We start from the raw sequence: 18,322 nt of genomic DNA on the forward strand, positions 1-18,322 counted from the left end.
ATTTGTTTCCCTCTGTCCATGCATCCATAATGAGTCAGGAACTTGACCGGTGGCATTGGGGGATTAAGGAATGCTTGGATCTGTCCCAGAAAGCCACAACAAAGAGGCCGCTAAAGAAAGGACACTATTGATGTTCTGTTGCAGAGGGACATCATTTTATTATTGAGGTTTTCTGCAAAGACTCTGGGCTTTGGATATAACCTCACACAATTGCTATCTTCCTAACATGCTTACTGGTAAATAGATTTGGGGAGATAATCAAATGATCAGCCTGTAGTCCAAAAATTATACATAAAAACAAATATTAGAAAAATATTGTAGAATAAGTACATCTTCAGCCATTATAGCTATGCAAACTGCATAAAATAATTAGCTGTCTGACTTAACTCATCGAGGCAATCCCTCATGTCCAATAGTGTTGCAATTCCAATCTCTAATCCTCCTGTGATCCAAAGCTGAGCCTGGTGCAGGGCAGGCTTTTACACTGAGCACAGCCCTCGTGTGGATAAAATCACATCCTTGTGAAGTCGATAGGGAGTATTAGGGACAGTCCATCTCAGGACAAAATCACTGTCCTCGAGTTGTGGACAATATGGGACAGTCTGACAGCTCTGTACTTAGGCTTCATACATCTCGAAGTGCTGTGGTCGTGAACATGTAGTTATCCTTGAACTAGATAATACTGAGATTCCATACACATTTTGTTGCCATGTCAAATAAGTCTTGCAGCTGCAATTAATAGTAATTGTAGTAATACACATTAAAGACAACTTAACTGGCCATAACATAGGAAGCTTTCTGCAACAATTCACTATTTACATTCTAGACTGTGTCTGCTCAGTGACTCGAATGTATCCCAGTGATCCATTTCTCTAAGAACAATCCATCATGAAGTGCCTCCATTCAGTAGAATAATGTCCTTGTGCCCCTGCTATGACCCATCCATGGGTAAAACGGGTAGAGAACTTGGACTATGGGGGTGGACGTGCAACAAGAAAAATGGGAACTTTGTTCGACCCGACTGAGGCTGGAGGTGGAACTTTTTCTCATCTTTATCCAGCAGTTTAAAAGGGACTGCCAGCAAAGGGGTTCCTTCAGAACTGCTCTATGTGTAAAGAAAGGCACAACCGTAGTGTGAAAGGATAGTGGAGGACTCTGTTGTCATGCCGACCCGAAAGATAACACTGCTGGAAGCCTGGGAGAGAAACAGGACCTTTCGGAGGAAGAAAGCTAAAGACCTGAAAATATGTCCTCGTCTACTGTAAGTGGATATACACATTTCAGGAGGGTGGTGATTGGGGTTCACAGTCTCACTGTTAAGTTGTGAGTTAGAAGTTCTCTGTTTGTCCTTATAGATGTGATGATGGTAGTCCGTGCTCAATTATCAACACGGTTGGTACGCTCAGAAAATTAACTTTAATAAAATGGAACATAATTCAATTGCTCATAATATCCTAAATTGAATGGACCACATTGGTGGTTGTATGCAAGAGGGAATGGGTTTGATTGTTTCAGCCAGAGTCGCCAGGTTTTCTTGTGCTAAGTAAAATATTATCTACATAGATACTATTGTGATGATTTTATCCAGGATTTGGTCAATACTTATCTTTAACACGTTATTTTACAACTATTGGAAAAGAGCCCCTTTAATATCAGATTTAGGACCACACAGCCACTCCACTGAATAGCAGGCTATTGCAACTGGAAGCTTTGAGAAATTATATGATACAAATTTGTATTCCTGGTATTATCAACTGGAACATAGGTTATTGTTTTTTAAATTTGTTGTTCAGTAACCCAGGGTGACATCTGTGTGTGTGTGCGTGCATTAGTGCATGTAAATGGGGAAAAATAATTAACTAAACTGTGATGCATGCCAGCAAAGCCACAACACAACACTAAACAACACATCACTATAACAGTAACAAACTGTGCCCAAAAACTGTTAGGGTCTACATAAAGCTGTCCTAACAGCAGTCCCAACATCTTACCCCTGCTACACTTGGCGATCAGCGGAGCCTTGTCTGGCAGCGAAACAGTTCACTCAGCCTCATTTACTGCCATTTAAAAAAACAAATCTGATATGGCTGACTTGCTAAATAACCAATTGTAGCTTCTAATGACAATTGAGATGATAGGATAAATAAAGGGGGCATATAAGCAGACAATGAAAGCTCTTACAATATTTGATGATTACATTTATCTTAAACAGGTTATAGGCTATATGTGCACCACGGCAGAACTTTAGGAGAAATTAAGAATTGTAAATAGATCAAACTATTAGGGTGAGGCACATGGACTACTAACATCTTAGTACTCAACTGACACTTAGTATTACTTTCTTAACTACAGTATACACATCTCCCTGGCATATTACATAATTTATGCAGCAGCATCTCTCTGCCATATTACAGTACATAATTTATGCAGCAGCATACAATACATTTTTGGACTCACCTTTTTGTGCTGTGCTCACTTGAATCTAGATGACACGCCCTGACCTTAAAGAGCTTTTTATGTCTCTATTTTGGTTTGGTCAGGGTGTGATTTGGGTGGGCATTTTATGTTTTTGTTTTCTATGATTTTGTATTTGTGTGTTTTGGCCAGGTATGGTTCTCAATCAGGGACAGCTGTCTATCGTTGTCTCTGATTGGGAACCATACTTAGGTAGCCCTTTTCCATCCTTTCTTTGTGGGAAGTTGTCTTTGTTAGTGGCACTAATGCCCTGTTAATCATCACGGTTGTTTCTTTGTTTTCTTGTTTTGTTGACGACATTTACATTCTAATAAAATAAAATGTACGCTCACCACGCTGCACCTTGGTCTCCTTCGGACGACCGCCGTGACACTAGAAAGATACCGGATTTACAATTCTGAGTTGGATGACCGTAATCAAAACGTATTTTCCCAGTTGGAGCTTGTTTATTCCTGACTTTCTATTTGTCTTGAACTCACTGAAGTCAAGTTTTCAGAGTTAACAGTTGTTTTGAGCGCACAAATCATGCTTCATTGACAGCACGACCAATGTTAAATGTTTATCATTTTAAACTTGGAAAAGAGCCCCTTAATATCAGATTTAGGACCACACAGCCACTCCACTGAATAGCAGGCTAGTGATTGCTTTGCAATACTTGCAGAGTTAGCTACTGTCACTGACTCCTTCCAAACAAGTCACTGTTGAATTTGCGATTTCCAACTTGTTGTGTAATGTTTATGACAATGGCCTATGAACACCGATACATTTTATCTATAATTTCTCTTTATTATTTATCTTCATATTATGACAAGGATTAAAAAGGATTTGCTAGTAGATTGTCGACTTGATTCATGATGATGACTGCTTGCTAAGATTTTATAAGTATGATGTTGACATGATCAGTCCAGTCAAAGCTACTGTTAGGGTTGCACATTTTGGGGAATATTCAGAGGTGGAAACTTATGTGGGGATTAACGGTAACATATGGGAATTAACAGAAATATATGCAGATTAATATTAATACCATTTAAATGTACATGTTTTACATTGGATATATTTACCATATCATATGGAGACAGAAACATAAACCTTTTACCTTATCATAAGTAGACATAATGGCAAATTATTAAATCCTCCCAAAATAAATTTTAGAAAACAATTTAGTTACGAATTTAACTTTAATTAAATGAGTTGACTCTTCACATGGGATGATTTCACTGAACGACAAAAGAAAGGGAAATGGAATGATCCCCAATGATCAATTGCATCTCCCAAAAACATTTCCATGTCTTCTCCCTGGACCTCCTCGATGTCCACCTCTTGAACATCTGAGGCCTCTCAACTGTCACTTTCCAACCCTGTTGAGGATGGCTAGTTGTCAACCTCAGATATCCTCAAATTTGCCAGGATGGCCACCAATTGTTCAACCCCTGTATTGGTCAGCCTGTTGGGTGCTTTGGGGTGTGTTATAAAACAAGGACCAGTTGCGCTCTGAGGCGGCTGATGTTGGTGGGATTTGGAGGATGTTGGAGGCAACAGGGGAAAGAGCCTCAGATCCACAAAGTCCCTTCCACCAGATGGCTGATGATATATGTTGGCATGACTGCCATATTGCATCTCCATCCCAAAGCACTTGATTGGAAATGTTCTTTGACAGACTGTCAAGAACCTTGCCCTCATCCAGGCCAAGGTGGCGAGACATGGTAGTGATGAGACCATAGGCCTTGTTGATCTCTGCATCAAATAGGATGCTCTTGCCAGCATACTTAGAATCCAACATGTACGATGCGGCGTGTATGGGCTTCAGGCAGAAGTCTTCACACTTTTTGATCTATTTCAGAACTGCAGTTTCCTCTGCTTGGAGTCACAGTGAAGTGGGCAGGGCAGTACGGGTTTCTTCTCTTACATTTGCAAGCAGAGTCTGAACATCAGAATGGATGGCATTGTCTCCCTCAATCCGTGCAATGGCTACTGCTGTAGGTTTCAGGAGTTGCAGGCTGCTTACCACTCTCTCCCAAAATACATCACATAGGAGGATCCTCTTGATGGGGCCGTCCATATCGGCAGACTGTGATATGGCCATTTATTGGAGAGACTCCTTCCCCACCAGGAGACTGTCAAACATGATGACAAGACCACCCCAATGGGTGTTGCTGGGCAGCTTCAATGTGGTGCTCTTATTCTTCTCACTTTGCTTGGTGAGGTAGATTGCTGCTATTACTTGACGATCCTTGACACACCTAACTATTTCCTTGGCTCTCTTGTAGAGTGTATCCATTGTTTTTAGTGCCATGATGTCCTTGAGGAGCAGATTCAATGCATGAGCAGCACAGCCAATGGGTGTGATGTGACGGTAGGACTCCTCCACTTTAGACCAAGCAGCCTTCATGAGGGGCGTATGCTGGGCGAAGAACATTAAGAAATCTCTTCTAATACACATTGCCTGTAAGCATCAGAGGTGAACCAGTTGCATATACAGCTCAAGCAAGACATTCATCAGCATTTCTCTGACTACGTTCCTCCATTGAGTCAAAATAACTTCTGATTCCAGGAGGACCATGAGCTGTTGCTATCGATAAGGTGTCTGATTCATCATTTTCACCTCGATTGACTTTTGTCAGAGGTTGCTTGTTGTGAGCTCTGAGGGAACTTTATGCACTTGGCCAGATGATTCTGCATCTTTGTTGCATTCTTCACATATGATTTGGCACTGTATGTGAAAATTGTAACGTCTGCATCTAACTCACACCCTCAAACACGTAGATACCCTGAAAGCAGCTCACTTTCCAGCCCACTTTCCAGCTCACACTCTCAAACACCTAGATCCCCTGAACGCAGCTCACTACCCAGATCCCAATCACCTGAATTCTAACACACCTGTATGTCATGACCACACACTTTTTAGTTCAGTTCTTTGCACCCCATCACTGTGAGGTATTGTTTGTTTTGTGACACACGTCTTTCAGAGCTCTGTTTTTCCCGTGATTTACTCCTCTCGTATATGATAGTTTTTGCCTGCCTTACTAACGACAACTTTTGCCTATTCCCTGCCTGTACTGTAGCCGGATTTCCCGTTATCTACCTATTGCCTGATCTCCCGGACTACGTTACTAGCCTTTTCCCTGCCTGTACTGTTACCCTTTTGGACCCCCTGTGCATGACCTCTGATTGAGAACCATACCAGGCCAAACATAAAAACAGAAAATAGAAAAAGGAACATAGACTACCCACCCAAACTCACACCCTGACCAAACTAAAACAAAGACATAATAAAGGAACTAAGTTCAGAACATGACAGTACCCCCCCCCCCCCCCCCCCCAAAGGTGCAGACTCCGGCCGCAAAACCTGAACCTATAGGGGAGGGTCTGGTTGGGTGTCTGTCCGCGGTAGCGGCTCTGGCCGCACTCCACCATAGTCTTTGCCCGCTTCTTTACCCGCCTCCGTGGCGCCTTTAGAGCGGCGACCCTCGTCGCCGACCTCGGACTGGGTACCCTAGCAGCGGGCCCCGAATGGACGGGAGATTCCGGCAGCACCGGATGGACGGGAGATTCCCGCAGAACCGGACAGGCGGAAGACTCCTGACGTGCGGCTCTGGCAGCTCCTGACTGACGGGTGGCTCTGGCAGCTCCTGACTGACAGGTGGCTCTGGCAGCTTCTGACTGACAGGTGGCTTTGGCAGCTCAGGACAGGAGGGAGACTCTGGCAGCTCTGGACAGGAGGGAGACTCTGGCAGCGCTGGACAGGAGGGAGACTCTGGCAGTGCTAGACAGGAGGGAGACTCTGGCAGCACTGGACAGGAGGGAGACTCTGGCAGCACTGGACAGGAGGAAGACTCTGGCAGCACTGGACAGGTAGAAGACTCTGGCAGCGCTGGACAGGCGGGAGCACCTGGAGGGAGGAGACGGAGAGACAGCCTGGTGCATGGGGCTGCCACAGGACCCACCAGGCTGGAGAGACCTACAGGAGGCCTGGTGCTTGGAGGAGACACCGGATGGACCGGGCTGTGGGGGGCACTGGAGCCCTGGTGCGCAGCCTTGGCATCCCTCCTCCCGGCTGGATCACCATTTTAGCCCGGACCATCCAGAGTGCAGGCACAGGTTGAACCGGGCTGTGGGTGAGCACTGGAGATCTGGTGCATACCACTCGCACCTCTCCCTTAGGAATCAATACCCACATTCGCCCGGCACAGGTGGAGCGCAGGCATAGAACGCACTGCACCCTCCCTGCGCCTCGGAGACACAGCACGCAGAGCCGGCGCAGGATACCCTGGGCCGAAACGGCATACCGGAGACCAAACACGCTGGGCTGGCACAACACGCCCTGGCTGGATGCCCACTCTCGCTTGGCACTTGCGGGGGGCTAGCCTATAGCCCACCGGGCTATGAGCGCGTAGTGGCGACACCGTGCGCTTGACCGCATAACACGGTGCCTGACCAGTACTGCGCTTCTTCCGGTAAGCACGAGGAGTGGGCTCAGGTCTCCAACCTGACTCTGCCACACTCCCCGTGTTTCCCCCCCCAAAAAAATGTTTTTGGGCTGCCTCTCGTGCCTGTCGCGCTGCCGTGCTGCCTCCTCATATCGCCGCCGCTCAGCTTTCGCTGCCTACAGCTCTGCCTTGGGGCGGCGATATTCCCCAGCCTGTGACCAGGGTCCCTTTCCGTCCAAAATCTCCTCCCCTGTCCATGAGTGCGGAGATCACTGCTGCCCGATACCACGCTGCTTGGTCCTTGGTTGGTGGGTGATTCTGTAACGATCGTCTGTGGTGGAAGAAGGTGAGGACCAAAGCGCAGCGTGGTAAGTGTTACACATTTTTAATATAATAACTGAACACTGAACCAAACAATAAACGACAAACGAACAGTCCCGCAAGGTGAATGGAAAAAACACTAAACAGGAAATAATCACCCACAAAACATAGGTGGGAAAAGGCTACCTAAGTATGATTCTCAATCAGAGACAAAGAACGACACCTGCCTCTGATTGAGAACCATACCAGGCCAAACACAAAAACACAACATAGAAAACACAACATTTACGCAAGATTCCCCAAATTCCCGGGCTTAACATCCCATGGAAATTTACCGGAAAGTTTCCGACCCTTTGCAACCCTAGCTACTGTACATATAATGTTATTTGAAGTAATTTTATCCGTGGCCAATGAGCTTGAGCATTCTTGGATGGGCACTTCTATTGTAACTATATGGCAGCACCCAAGGGGCTAGAACTTTCTAGGTCTACCCTTAGACTTTGGCGGTGACGTAGTATCCCCAGCCACAGTGCCTTGGTTTTTGTCAAAATTGTATTATTTAGAAGTCATATTGTCATTGGAAAGGAGTTTCCATTGACAAAAGGGGAAGAGGATTCTGTAAAGTGGTTTCATGGCTACGGATTGTTGTACAAAGTGCAGATGAAGGCATGGCTGCTAAAAACACAGAAAAGGACGCACATGTCTGAGTTCACATTTCAGCTGAAGCTGCTGCACAGCGTCCTCACCCAATCGTTTCTCTGTGTAATTGTCCCTCTCCATAAAATTCCCTTATGCCAAAACATGTTGTTTAAAATAATGATTTTAAAGATGTATTGTTTAAACTTCCATTTTCGTGTCTAAATCTTTTCATCTTCCTTATCCATCCCTCCAACTCACAGCCCACTGCTGAGAGACCCCGGTGTGGTTGCATCCCTCACCCAGCAGAATGCCAAGATGGTCGCCCTGCTCCCTCCCACAGGCACCGAAGTGTTCCGCCACTTCACCCTTGAGTCGCTGGTGGAGATTGATAGGCGGATGGCCGAGGAAGCAAAGGAGCAGGAGAGACAAAAGACCCTGAACATTGAGGTACATTTAACATTTAACATTAATTTAGCAGACACTTATCCAGATTCCAGAGTGACTTTACAATCAGTGGATTCAAATAAGGTAGTTCAAATGACCACATATCACAGTCAAGCCATTTAAAGTAAAACGGTCTTTTAAAATAGCTGCTATCCGCAAATTCAGTGCTAGTAAGAAATGGTAACGTGTTAGTAATCATATTTTTTGTACCTTCTTCGGAGGTGGCAGAGCAGGACCTGCCAAAGCCAGCCGTCGACCTGGAGACCGGCAAGATCCTGCCGTTCATCTACGGAGACCCACCATGTGAGCTGTTCAACACACCCCTGGAGGAACTGGATCCTTTCTACAAATCACACAAAGTGAGCACTGCAGCCCCGGTCCCTTAGTAGCCTGAAGACTGAGTGTCCACAGAACCAGACATTATCACAAAGTCATTTCCTTTGCAATAAGCTCAAATTAGATGTGTATTTTGACAGACTTACACATTCCAAATAATATTATTATATGGTTATTATTCAGAGGGTAAATGCCCTCGGATTACAACAATAACTGATGTATCATGGTACATGACTCATGCAAACTCTATTTTGCTAATATCCTTGAGACAAACATGAATACATTCAATTAAAGTAAAGATAATATTGGACTTCAAATACTTCTTCACTAATCTTTACTTCTTTTTTTTCAGACCTTTATTGTCATCACCAAAAGGAATACAATCTTCAGATTCAATGCTGAGCCTGCCTGCTACATTCTGACTCCCTTCAGTATTCTCAGGAGAGGATCCATCAAAATTCTCATGCATTCATATCTTTTCAATACAAGTATCTCACTGATCAACATGATAAATAAATATAACTTAGCATCCTGCTGCATGTTCAGAGTCCAAGAAGTGTGCTAGTATAGTGTGTGTGTGTGCATGTGTGCTAAGGTAAAGAGAATCAGAGCAGGTGGTCAGTCCAGTTTAAGTGTTCAGCAGTCTGATGGCCTGTAGATAGAAACGGTCTCTGAGTGTGTTGGTATCAGACCTCATGCTCCGATACCATGTGCCCGACAGTAAGGGAGTGAACAGCTCGCGGCTGGGATGTGCAGGGTCCTTGATGATGCTGCTGGCCTTCCTCATTACCGTTTCAAGTAGATGTCCTGGATGGGTGGGAGCACTAGACCATCTTCACTATTCGCTGTCGGGCCTTGCACTCATGGAGTGTGCAATTCCTGTATCAGGCTGTGATGCAACCGGTCAGGATGCTCTCGATGGTGCAGCAGTAGTATTTGAAGAGGAACTGGGTGGCATTGTGAATTGGTGTTGTGCAAAGCCACACAGTAGTGGGTGAATAGGGAGTACTGTAGAGGGCTGAGGACACACCCCTGGGGGCCCCCTGTGTTAAGAGTCAGTGTGGAGGAGGGGTTGTTGCCAATCCTCACAGCCTGTGGTCTGCCCGTTGGGAAGTCCAGCATCCAGTTGCAGAGAGTGGTGTCCAGACCCAGAGCTCTGAGCTTGGTGTCAAGCTTGGAAGAAACAATAGGTGTTGAACAGCATCTTCACATAGGTGTTCCTGTTGTTCCTATGTGTTACGGCCGTGTGAATATCAATGGAAATGGCATCTTCTGTGGATCTGCTGGAGTGGTAGGCAAATTGGAGTGGGTCCAGTGTGCTGGCCTTGATGTGGGCCATGACCAGCCTCTCGAAGCACTTGAGTGTGATGGGGCGATAGTCATTTAAACATGTCATCTCTTTTTTCTTGGGCACTGGGACGTATGGTAGTCTCCTTGAAGCAGGTGGGGACTACAGGCTGGGACAGAGACATGTTGAAGATGTCAGAGAAGACACCCGCCAGCTGGTCAGTACATACTCTGAGGATGCGGCCAGGGATGCCATCTGGGCCAGAGTATTCACTCTTTTGAAAGTTTTCCTCACATCAGCCTCCGAGAGCGAAAGCACCTGGTTGTCCGGAGCAGCTAGACTCTTCCTGGATGGATCGGTAGTGTCTGCCTCGAAGCGAGCATAGAATGTGTTAAGCTCAACTGGGATGGAGGCTTCGGTGGGCACCACACAGCTGGATTTGCCTTTGTAGTCCGTGATAGTCTAGTCCTTGACACCTGCTTGACGAGTCTGAGTTGTCGAACATCAATTACATTTTGTATTGTCTATTTTCTCCCCTAATGGATTTGCGGAGCTCGTACCTTCTTGCCTTGTACGTGTCGCAAGCCACCGAGTCATCTGGGTTTGTCCTGCTAACATTGAATGCTGCAGTACAGGCACTCAACATGGTACGGATATCTCCATTCATCCAGGGTTTTGGTTTGGGTATTTCCGGATTGTTATTGTGGGTACAACATCATCAACACATTTCCTAATGAAGCCTGTGACTGACGTTTTATATTCGTCAATGTCAATGGATGAGTCCTGAGTGGATGTATCTTTGAACATATTCCAATCAGTATTCTCAAAACAGTCCTGCAGCATTGAATCTGCCTCTGTCCAGCGCCTCACTATTCTCTGTGTTGGTGTCTCCCTCTTGAGTTTCTGCTTGGTAGTCAAGGAGTAGGAACAGAGAGACGTGATCTGATTGGCCGAAGTGGGGAAGGGGGATGGCTTTATAAGCATCACAGATGTTTTTATATACATCCCAGCTAACAATTCTATGGAGAGACAAAAATGTTGTAATGTTACCCGTAATGTTACCCTAATGTTTGAGTGTCCAGTTTTCCGTTGGTTAAGGGAACATTTAATTTATGTTAGCAGAAACCTTCAGAGAACCTTTTTACCAAGTTTTGCTGGTAAAGATAGGAGAACATTCACTTAATGTCAAACAGAACTTATCAAAAACGTGGTTACAGAATATTTAACGTTAATGTTTTAGATGTCTTCTATGGGATGTTGCAAGAACATTCATGTCCAGTTTTCTGAGGGTTAGGAGAATTTTCCATCAATGTCCGACAAAACATACTCAGAACATGGTTGCCATGTAAGGGATAATCAACAAGGGGCTATGCGTTCTATGGAAAATAAAGAACGACGCGGAAATACCTTCCACAGAGTTGCATTATTTTCCAGAGAACACATAGAGCCCGAGTTGATTATCAATTTTATACCATGGCTATAATTGAACACATTTGCCACGAGAAATGTGTTCATTTGCTGATAGAAATGGGTTCAACATTCACTGAGGTAGCTAGCAAGTTTACCAGATAGCTACATTTGTTGCTTGATAACCAAACAAACAGACCTGCTCGTTTAGTTAACCAAACAATCAATCCTAGCTTGCTATTATGAAAATCCAATTCAACAATACCGATATTGTTTTCAATTAAACTTTTTCTTTCAAATGCAGCTCAAATATAGAACATGTAAGAATGTCATATAGCCATTGAATTCTACCGTGCAGATATACAGTGCTTTATAGGGAAATAATGTATGCTATAGAATGTCATTCAAGCCAATCAGAAATTAGAAGTGAACAATGCCATGGTATAAACAATATTAATGTTCTAGACACATTTCATGTGAATGCCCCCCCCCCCCCCCCCTTGCCCTCAGAATAGCCTCAAAGGGTCATGAACTCTACAAGGTGTCCAAAGCGTTCAACATGGATGCTGGCCCATGTTAACTCCAATGCTTCCCACAGTTGTCCCAGTGTCAAGTTGGCTGGATGTCCATTGGGTGGAGGACCATCCTTGATACACACAGGAAACTGTTGAGCGTGAAAAACCCAGCAGCGTTGCAGTTCTTCACACAAACTGGTGTGCCTGGCACCCTGTTCAAAGTCTATTAAAATATTTTGTCTTGCCAATTCACTCTCTGAATTGCACACATAAACAGCTGAGATTTACTTAAAAGTACATTCACCCTATCGCTTCCGCATATTAAGTTCTTTCTGATCTACATAAGTGCCTAGAGAAGGATTTTGAGTTTCTTCTGGACATTCCCTAGAGATGTCCCTTATTGGGACAGTGGCTAGGGTGTTCATCATTGTTGCTGGTGGGTTTGAGACCCGCTAGGCGAGTCACCCTACTCACACATCCTTAGCCATATATGGTCATGTAATTATTTGGCAACAGTTACAGTTTTAGCATCAGAAACTCCAGGTCGGGTGAACAGGAGCTCGAGATGTTTTCAATTTCGGTACACCATGAATTGTTGATGAGGAAACATACCTCTCCCCCTACTCTTATCAGAAGCCGCCGTTCGATCCATATGGAAAATGGTAATGATTTTTTTTAACGTGATTTTATTATTATTAAATATTTTTAGTATCAAGTATGTCGCCCATTAGCCACTACTCATTACTATATTCATATGAATCAGAAGATATAAATCAAAATAAAATGTTCTTTAAAAAAATTGACTAATTAAATTGGTCCATAGAATTAGATTTGAATACCATTGTAACTCCATGTTATTTCCTTAATGTGGGTACATTGTTTAGCATGTTCATCATGTTGACAGTCGTGTTCAACTGTGCGTTTATGACGATCAGTGACCCTCCGGCATCGAGTAAAACTGTTGAGTAAGTTTCAAACCTACATAGGAGATTATTAATGCTTTGTGAAAACTATAACATTATTGAGAGTGATTTTGACCACTACAAAGTTTCACCTAAAGCTATTTTATACAGCTTCTCTCTCTCCTCCTCTTTTTGTATTGCAGATATGTTTTCACTGGTATCTATACCTTTGAGGCAACAATTAAAGTGTTTTCCAGTGGCTTCTGTGTTGGAGATTTCACATACTTTCGAGATCCATGGAACTGGCTGGATTTCATTTTGATCAGCATGACGTGAGTATTGGGAGAGTGATTGCTGTCAGTTGTCAGCCCAGTAACATTAGACACAGGGACAGGTATTAGAATGTGTGTGTATTCGTGTGTTTCTTTGTGTGTCTGTGTGCATGAGTGAAGAAGTAAGGTCAAAGGTTAGGAAGGTCAAAGGACATCTCCAATGGCTTAATGAGTTTGACCCTGGCCATGTCTGCTCCTTACCTCTCCTTCCCCCAGGCCCCAGCACCCCATGTACTCTCGCTCTAAACCCTCTGTCTACTACATCAAATACAAGGATTACTTCCTCATCCATGTCCATGACCTGGTCAAATCCACCTAGAATACAACTTTACCCAGGCGAAAACTACCTAGAAAGAACTTGTCCCCTCTTCCTCCGATCCTCACACCTGTACACTCACCTTAGGTTGAGTCCTATTTCAAATCAGTCAATTCAGGAAATGAGTTGAAATTCAGTATTCACCAATGTCAAAATATTGGGAAAAGTTTAATTCATGAATGGAATGTCAATCCATTTCCTGAATTGACTGGATTGAAATGGAACTCTCTGCAACCATGACACTTCCCTGTCATTATTGTGGGCATGTTCCCTGCCCTGTGTTTCGTCCAATGTCAGAAGTTTACTAAAAGTGTCAACTCTGTGACTCAGATTGACTAGTCTTTAGTAAACATAGCAAAGCTTGCATGTATATTTCCTTTTCTTTTAAGCAACTATGTTTTTATTTTGTTTGGCTAAGGAGTACTAATTGTAAATTGCTCTGGGTAAGAGCATCTGCTAAATGACTAAAATATAAAATATATCTCTCCATCCCTCTCTCTCACCCTTTCTCTCTCCATAATGCCCTTCTACACTACCTGCCTTGTTTTATCATGGAGCCTCAGAATGAAAATATTTGTCCACTTGCAAAGGAAGGTCACACACCACACTCAGGGTATATTTCTAGGTGTTTACCTCCTTCCCCGTCTTTCTTTGTCCCAGTACCAAGTGACTAAAAGTCTGTGGTGCTCCAAATTGCTGCACTATGATTTTTGAGGGGCAGACACAGTACTGTATATGAGGGGCAGATACTGTACTGTATATGGCCTTGGAGCCCCGATGAAAAGTAACACCTTAAAGCTCATCCGGCTAGTTTCAGTCATGTACGGCAGGTAGCCTAGCGATTAGAGTGTTGGGCCAGTAACCGAAAGGCTTCTGGATTCAATCCCCATCCTGAAAAGGTAAAAATCAGTTGTTCTGCCCCTGAACAAGGCAGTTAACCCACTGTTCCTGGTAGGTTGTTGATATAAGTGGGTTAAGGATCCTACTACCAAAATAGGAAACAGATTGTTTCTGTGGAACCTAATGTGATCTAGTTTCTTTCAAATGTATTTTTCTAAGTGTCATCCTTCTTCAAACATTGAAACTTTTGCATGTGAGTCACATCCACATCATGAGGTATGCCACTTCATAACTAAATCTCCATATATGGTGTCTTACTGGTCCAGTCACACTCTTGCCTTCTGCAGTCGGTTTACAAATAACACTGCCATTTGGCTCTAGAAGTCGCTAGTTGCCCTGAGCTAAATATATCCTCCGCTAAACCATACATTTTACCATAGCAACCCTCTGATCCTCCATGTTAGAATAACAACTGAGCCAATGGTATTGAATTAAGTGTAGATTAAAAGTCCATGAAACTGAACAGATTTTTGTTCAACTGACGCATCAACTGTCAACTCCTCTATTCTAATGTGTGGTTGTGTTGTTATGTTTTGTGCTCGGCAGGTACCTCACAGAGTTTGTTGACCTGGGCAACGTGTCTGTCTTCAGGATGTTCCGTGTACTCCGAGCCCTTAAAATAATCGCTGTAATTCCCGGTACGTGTCACATAAGAAGGTCCAAAATCCCACTGGGGTGTGTTTGTTTACTGCACCACCTGCTTTTGAACACCTGCTTTGGGTCCTGTGTAGCTCAGATGGTAAGTGTGCGGTGCAAGCAACCTTAGGGTTGTTTTAGTTTGTATTACAGCTCTCTACTGTAAGTCACCTTGGATAAAAGCATCTGGTAAATGGCATCCGTTATTATACTATAAGCACAATGCCCTGCAATGTACACCATAAAAAAAGGGTTGTTAATTACAACATACAGAGAACAAGGATATCAAGCACATCAAATATTCTCAACATTGTGTTATTCATTCTTCAACAAATAGTTTACATACATGTCACATATTATTTTAATGTTTATTTGTATTTATTTTAAAGGTCTGAAAACCATTGTGGGCACTCTGATCATGTCAGTGAAGAAGCTGGCTGATGTGATGATCATAACAGTGTTCTGCCTGGCTGTGTTCGCTATGATCGGCCTGCAAATGTTCATGGGAAACCTGAAGCAGAAGTGTGTTGACTGGCCCCCTGGTGAATGGCATTTCAACTCCACCTACATGGGCAACATCAATATGGCTAATGGTTTTAATGACGTTATGGGCTACAATGACACGAACACCGGCAACAGCACATGGGACTTGAAGGCATACATCAACGATAAAGGTATTGACAGGCTTTTGATGGCACATTGACTTGTGGAAGGGGAGTTGATAGTGGCCTAATGAACCATTATATTATATTAATTGGGAATTTATCATGGCACTTACAGTATGATAGTTTTAAATAAGTATATACATTTCTATGAGAAGTATACACATTTGAATAAGAAATGTTATAAATGCATGCTTCAGTAAAGCTATTGGCTATAATGACACACAAGGTGGCAACAGCAAGTGGGACTTCAATGCATACATCAATGATTAAGGTACTGCCAGGCTTTTGATGGGTCATTTATTCAGGGAATTGATAATGACTTACTGAACCAATTTCTTATGGCTTGGGGGCAGTATTTCAACGTCTGGATGAGAAGCGTGCCCAAAGTAAACGGCCTGTTACTCAGGCCCAGAATCTAGGATATGTAAATAATTGGTAGATTGGGATAGAAACTATCTAAAGTTTCCAAAATTGTTAAAATAATGTCTGTGAGTATAACAGAACTGATATGGTAGGCAAAAAACCTGAGGAAAATCCATCCAGGAAGTGGGATTTTTTTGATGTGGGTAGTTTTCAATTGAATGCCTATAGAGTATCTAATGGGTTAGGACACAGATTGCAGTTCCTATGGCTTCCACTAGATGTCAACAGTCTTTAGACATTGTTTCAGGCTTGTTTTCTGAAAAATGAAGAAGAATGAGACCTTTCTATCAGTGGACTGTAGAATCATGCAGTGCTGGCTTGTGCACGTGACCGAGTGCGCGCCCTTCGTTGTTTTTCCTTTCTATTGAATACGCTATTGTCCAGTTTAAATATTATTGATTACTTAGACAATTGACAACCTGAGGATTAATTCTAAACATTGTTTGACATATTTTGACGAACTTTACCGGTACTAGTAGGATGTATTCGTCTGCATGTTTTGACCGTCTTTGAGCCAGTGGATTACTGAACAAAACACGGCAACAAAACTGAGTTTTTGGGATATAAAGAGGGACTTTATTGAACAAAACAAACATGCATTGTGTAGCTGGGACTCTTGTGACTGCAACCAGTAAAGATCTTCAAAGGTAAGTGATTAATTCTATCGCTATTTCTGACTTTCGTGACTCCTCGACCTGGTTGGAAAATGTTTGTATGTTTTTGTAAGCATGTCCTCAGATAATCACATGGTATGCTTTCGCCGTAAAAAGCCTTTTGGAAATCTGACAAAGTGTCTGGATTAACAAGAAATTAATCTTTAAGCCGATGTATAACACTTGTATTTTTATGAATGTTTATTGTGACTATTTCGGGTATTTTGAAATTGGCGCTGTGCATTTTCACCGGATGTTGTTGAGGTGGGTCGCTAGCGGAACGCCTACGCCAGAAAGTTTACATTTATTAATTAAGATTTTGTCACAGTACTATATGATATTACTGTATATAATAACTATATAAATATGTAAAAAACATACATTTATATAAGTACAGTGCCTTCGGAAAGTATTCAGACTCCTTGACTTTTTCTACATTTTGTTACCTTACAGCCTTATTCTAAAATGTATTAAATAAATACAGATTCCTCAGAAATCAACACACAATACCCCATAATGTAGTAACTGGCCGCAGGGAAGTCAGGCGCAGGAGCGCAGAATTGGGTAGCAAACGGAGCCCTTTAATATGGCGAACAAACACACGGCACTAAGAAAGGTAAACAAATACGGGTTTACATAACCAGGCGCAAACCAGTCTGAACTGCACATACACGTAACAACAAACAATTCCACACACAGACATGGGGGGAAACAGAGGGTAATATACATTCAGTCTGATGAGGGAATGTGAACCAGGTGTGCGGAAAAACAAGACAAAACAAATGGAAAATGAAAGGTGGAGCGGCGATGGCTAGAAGACCGGTGACATCGACCGCCGAACACCGCCCGAATAAAATAGAGGGACCGACCTTGGTGGAAGTAAATGTTGTTGTGGGGGTGTTTATCAGCGGTAGGCACTGGGAGACTAGTCAGGATTGAGGCAAAGATGAGCGGAGCAAAGTACGGAGAGATCCTTGATGAAAACCTGCTCCAGAGCACTCAGAACCCCAGACTGTGGCGAAGGTTCACCTTCCAACAGGACAATGACCCTAAGCACACAGCTAAGGCAACGCAGGAGTGGGTTTAGGACAAGTCTCTGAATGTCCTTGAGTGGCCCAGCCATCAAGGAAAATAGATGTGTAGCTCCCCATCCAACCTGACAGAGCTTGAGAGGATCTTTCTTTTTTAATTGTATTTATTTATTTAACCTTTATATAACTAGGCAAGCCAGTTTAACAACAAATTCTTATTTACAATGACGGCCAAACCCGGACGATACAGGGACATTTGTGCGCCGCCCTATGGGACTCCCAATCACTGCCGGATGTGATGCAGGTCTGTAGAGAAGAATGGGAGAAACTTCCCAAATACAGGTGTACCAAGCTTGTAGCGTCATACCCAAGTAGACTCAAGGCTGTAATTGCTGCTAAAGGGGCTTCAATAAAGTCAAGTGTCTGAATACTTATGTAAATGTCATATTTATGTTTACATTTTTTTATAAATTAGCACAAAAAAAATCTAAAAACCTGTTTTGCTTTGTCATTATGGGGTAGTGTGTGTAGATTGATGAGGGAAAAACACTATTCAATGCATTTTAGAATAAGGCTGTAAAGTAAGAAAATGTGGAAAAAGTGAAAGAGGCT

General features: G+C 43.2%; 1 protein-coding gene across 2 annotated transcripts in view; it reads left to right on the plus strand.

The window, feature by feature from the left end:
- The first annotated feature begins 880 nt into the window (after nucleotides 1–880).
- scn4ab (sodium channel, voltage-gated, type IV, alpha, b) overlaps nucleotides 881–18,322 on the plus strand; it is a 37,409-nt gene continuing 19,967 nt past the window's right edge. The window contains exons 1-8 of one of the 2 annotated variants that reach the window (XM_090193120.1): nucleotides 881–1,261; nucleotides 8,123–8,309; nucleotides 8,528–8,665; nucleotides 8,995–9,112; nucleotides 12,727–12,817; nucleotides 12,958–13,086; nucleotides 14,849–14,940; nucleotides 15,328–15,612. In XM_090193120.1, coding sequence (XP_090049246.1) covers nucleotides 1,164–1,261; nucleotides 8,123–8,309; nucleotides 8,528–8,665; nucleotides 8,995–9,112; nucleotides 12,727–12,817; nucleotides 12,958–13,086; nucleotides 14,849–14,940; nucleotides 15,328–15,612 — 1,138 coding nt within the window. In that variant the 5' untranslated portion in view covers nucleotides 881–1,163. Of the gene's footprint in view, nucleotides 1,262–8,122; nucleotides 8,310–8,527; nucleotides 8,666–8,994; nucleotides 9,113–12,726; nucleotides 12,818–12,957; nucleotides 13,087–14,848; nucleotides 14,941–14,974; nucleotides 15,042–15,327; nucleotides 15,613–18,322 lie in introns of those variants that run through there. The other variant, XM_021624592.3, reaches the window with a different exon arrangement.

Source organism: Oncorhynchus mykiss, chromosome 12 (assembly GCF_057628025.1).
Source record: "Oncorhynchus mykiss isolate SJ-2025 chromosome 12, ASM5762802v1, whole genome shotgun sequence".
Lineage (NCBI taxonomy): Eukaryota > Metazoa > Chordata > Actinopteri > Salmoniformes > Salmonidae > Oncorhynchus > Oncorhynchus mykiss.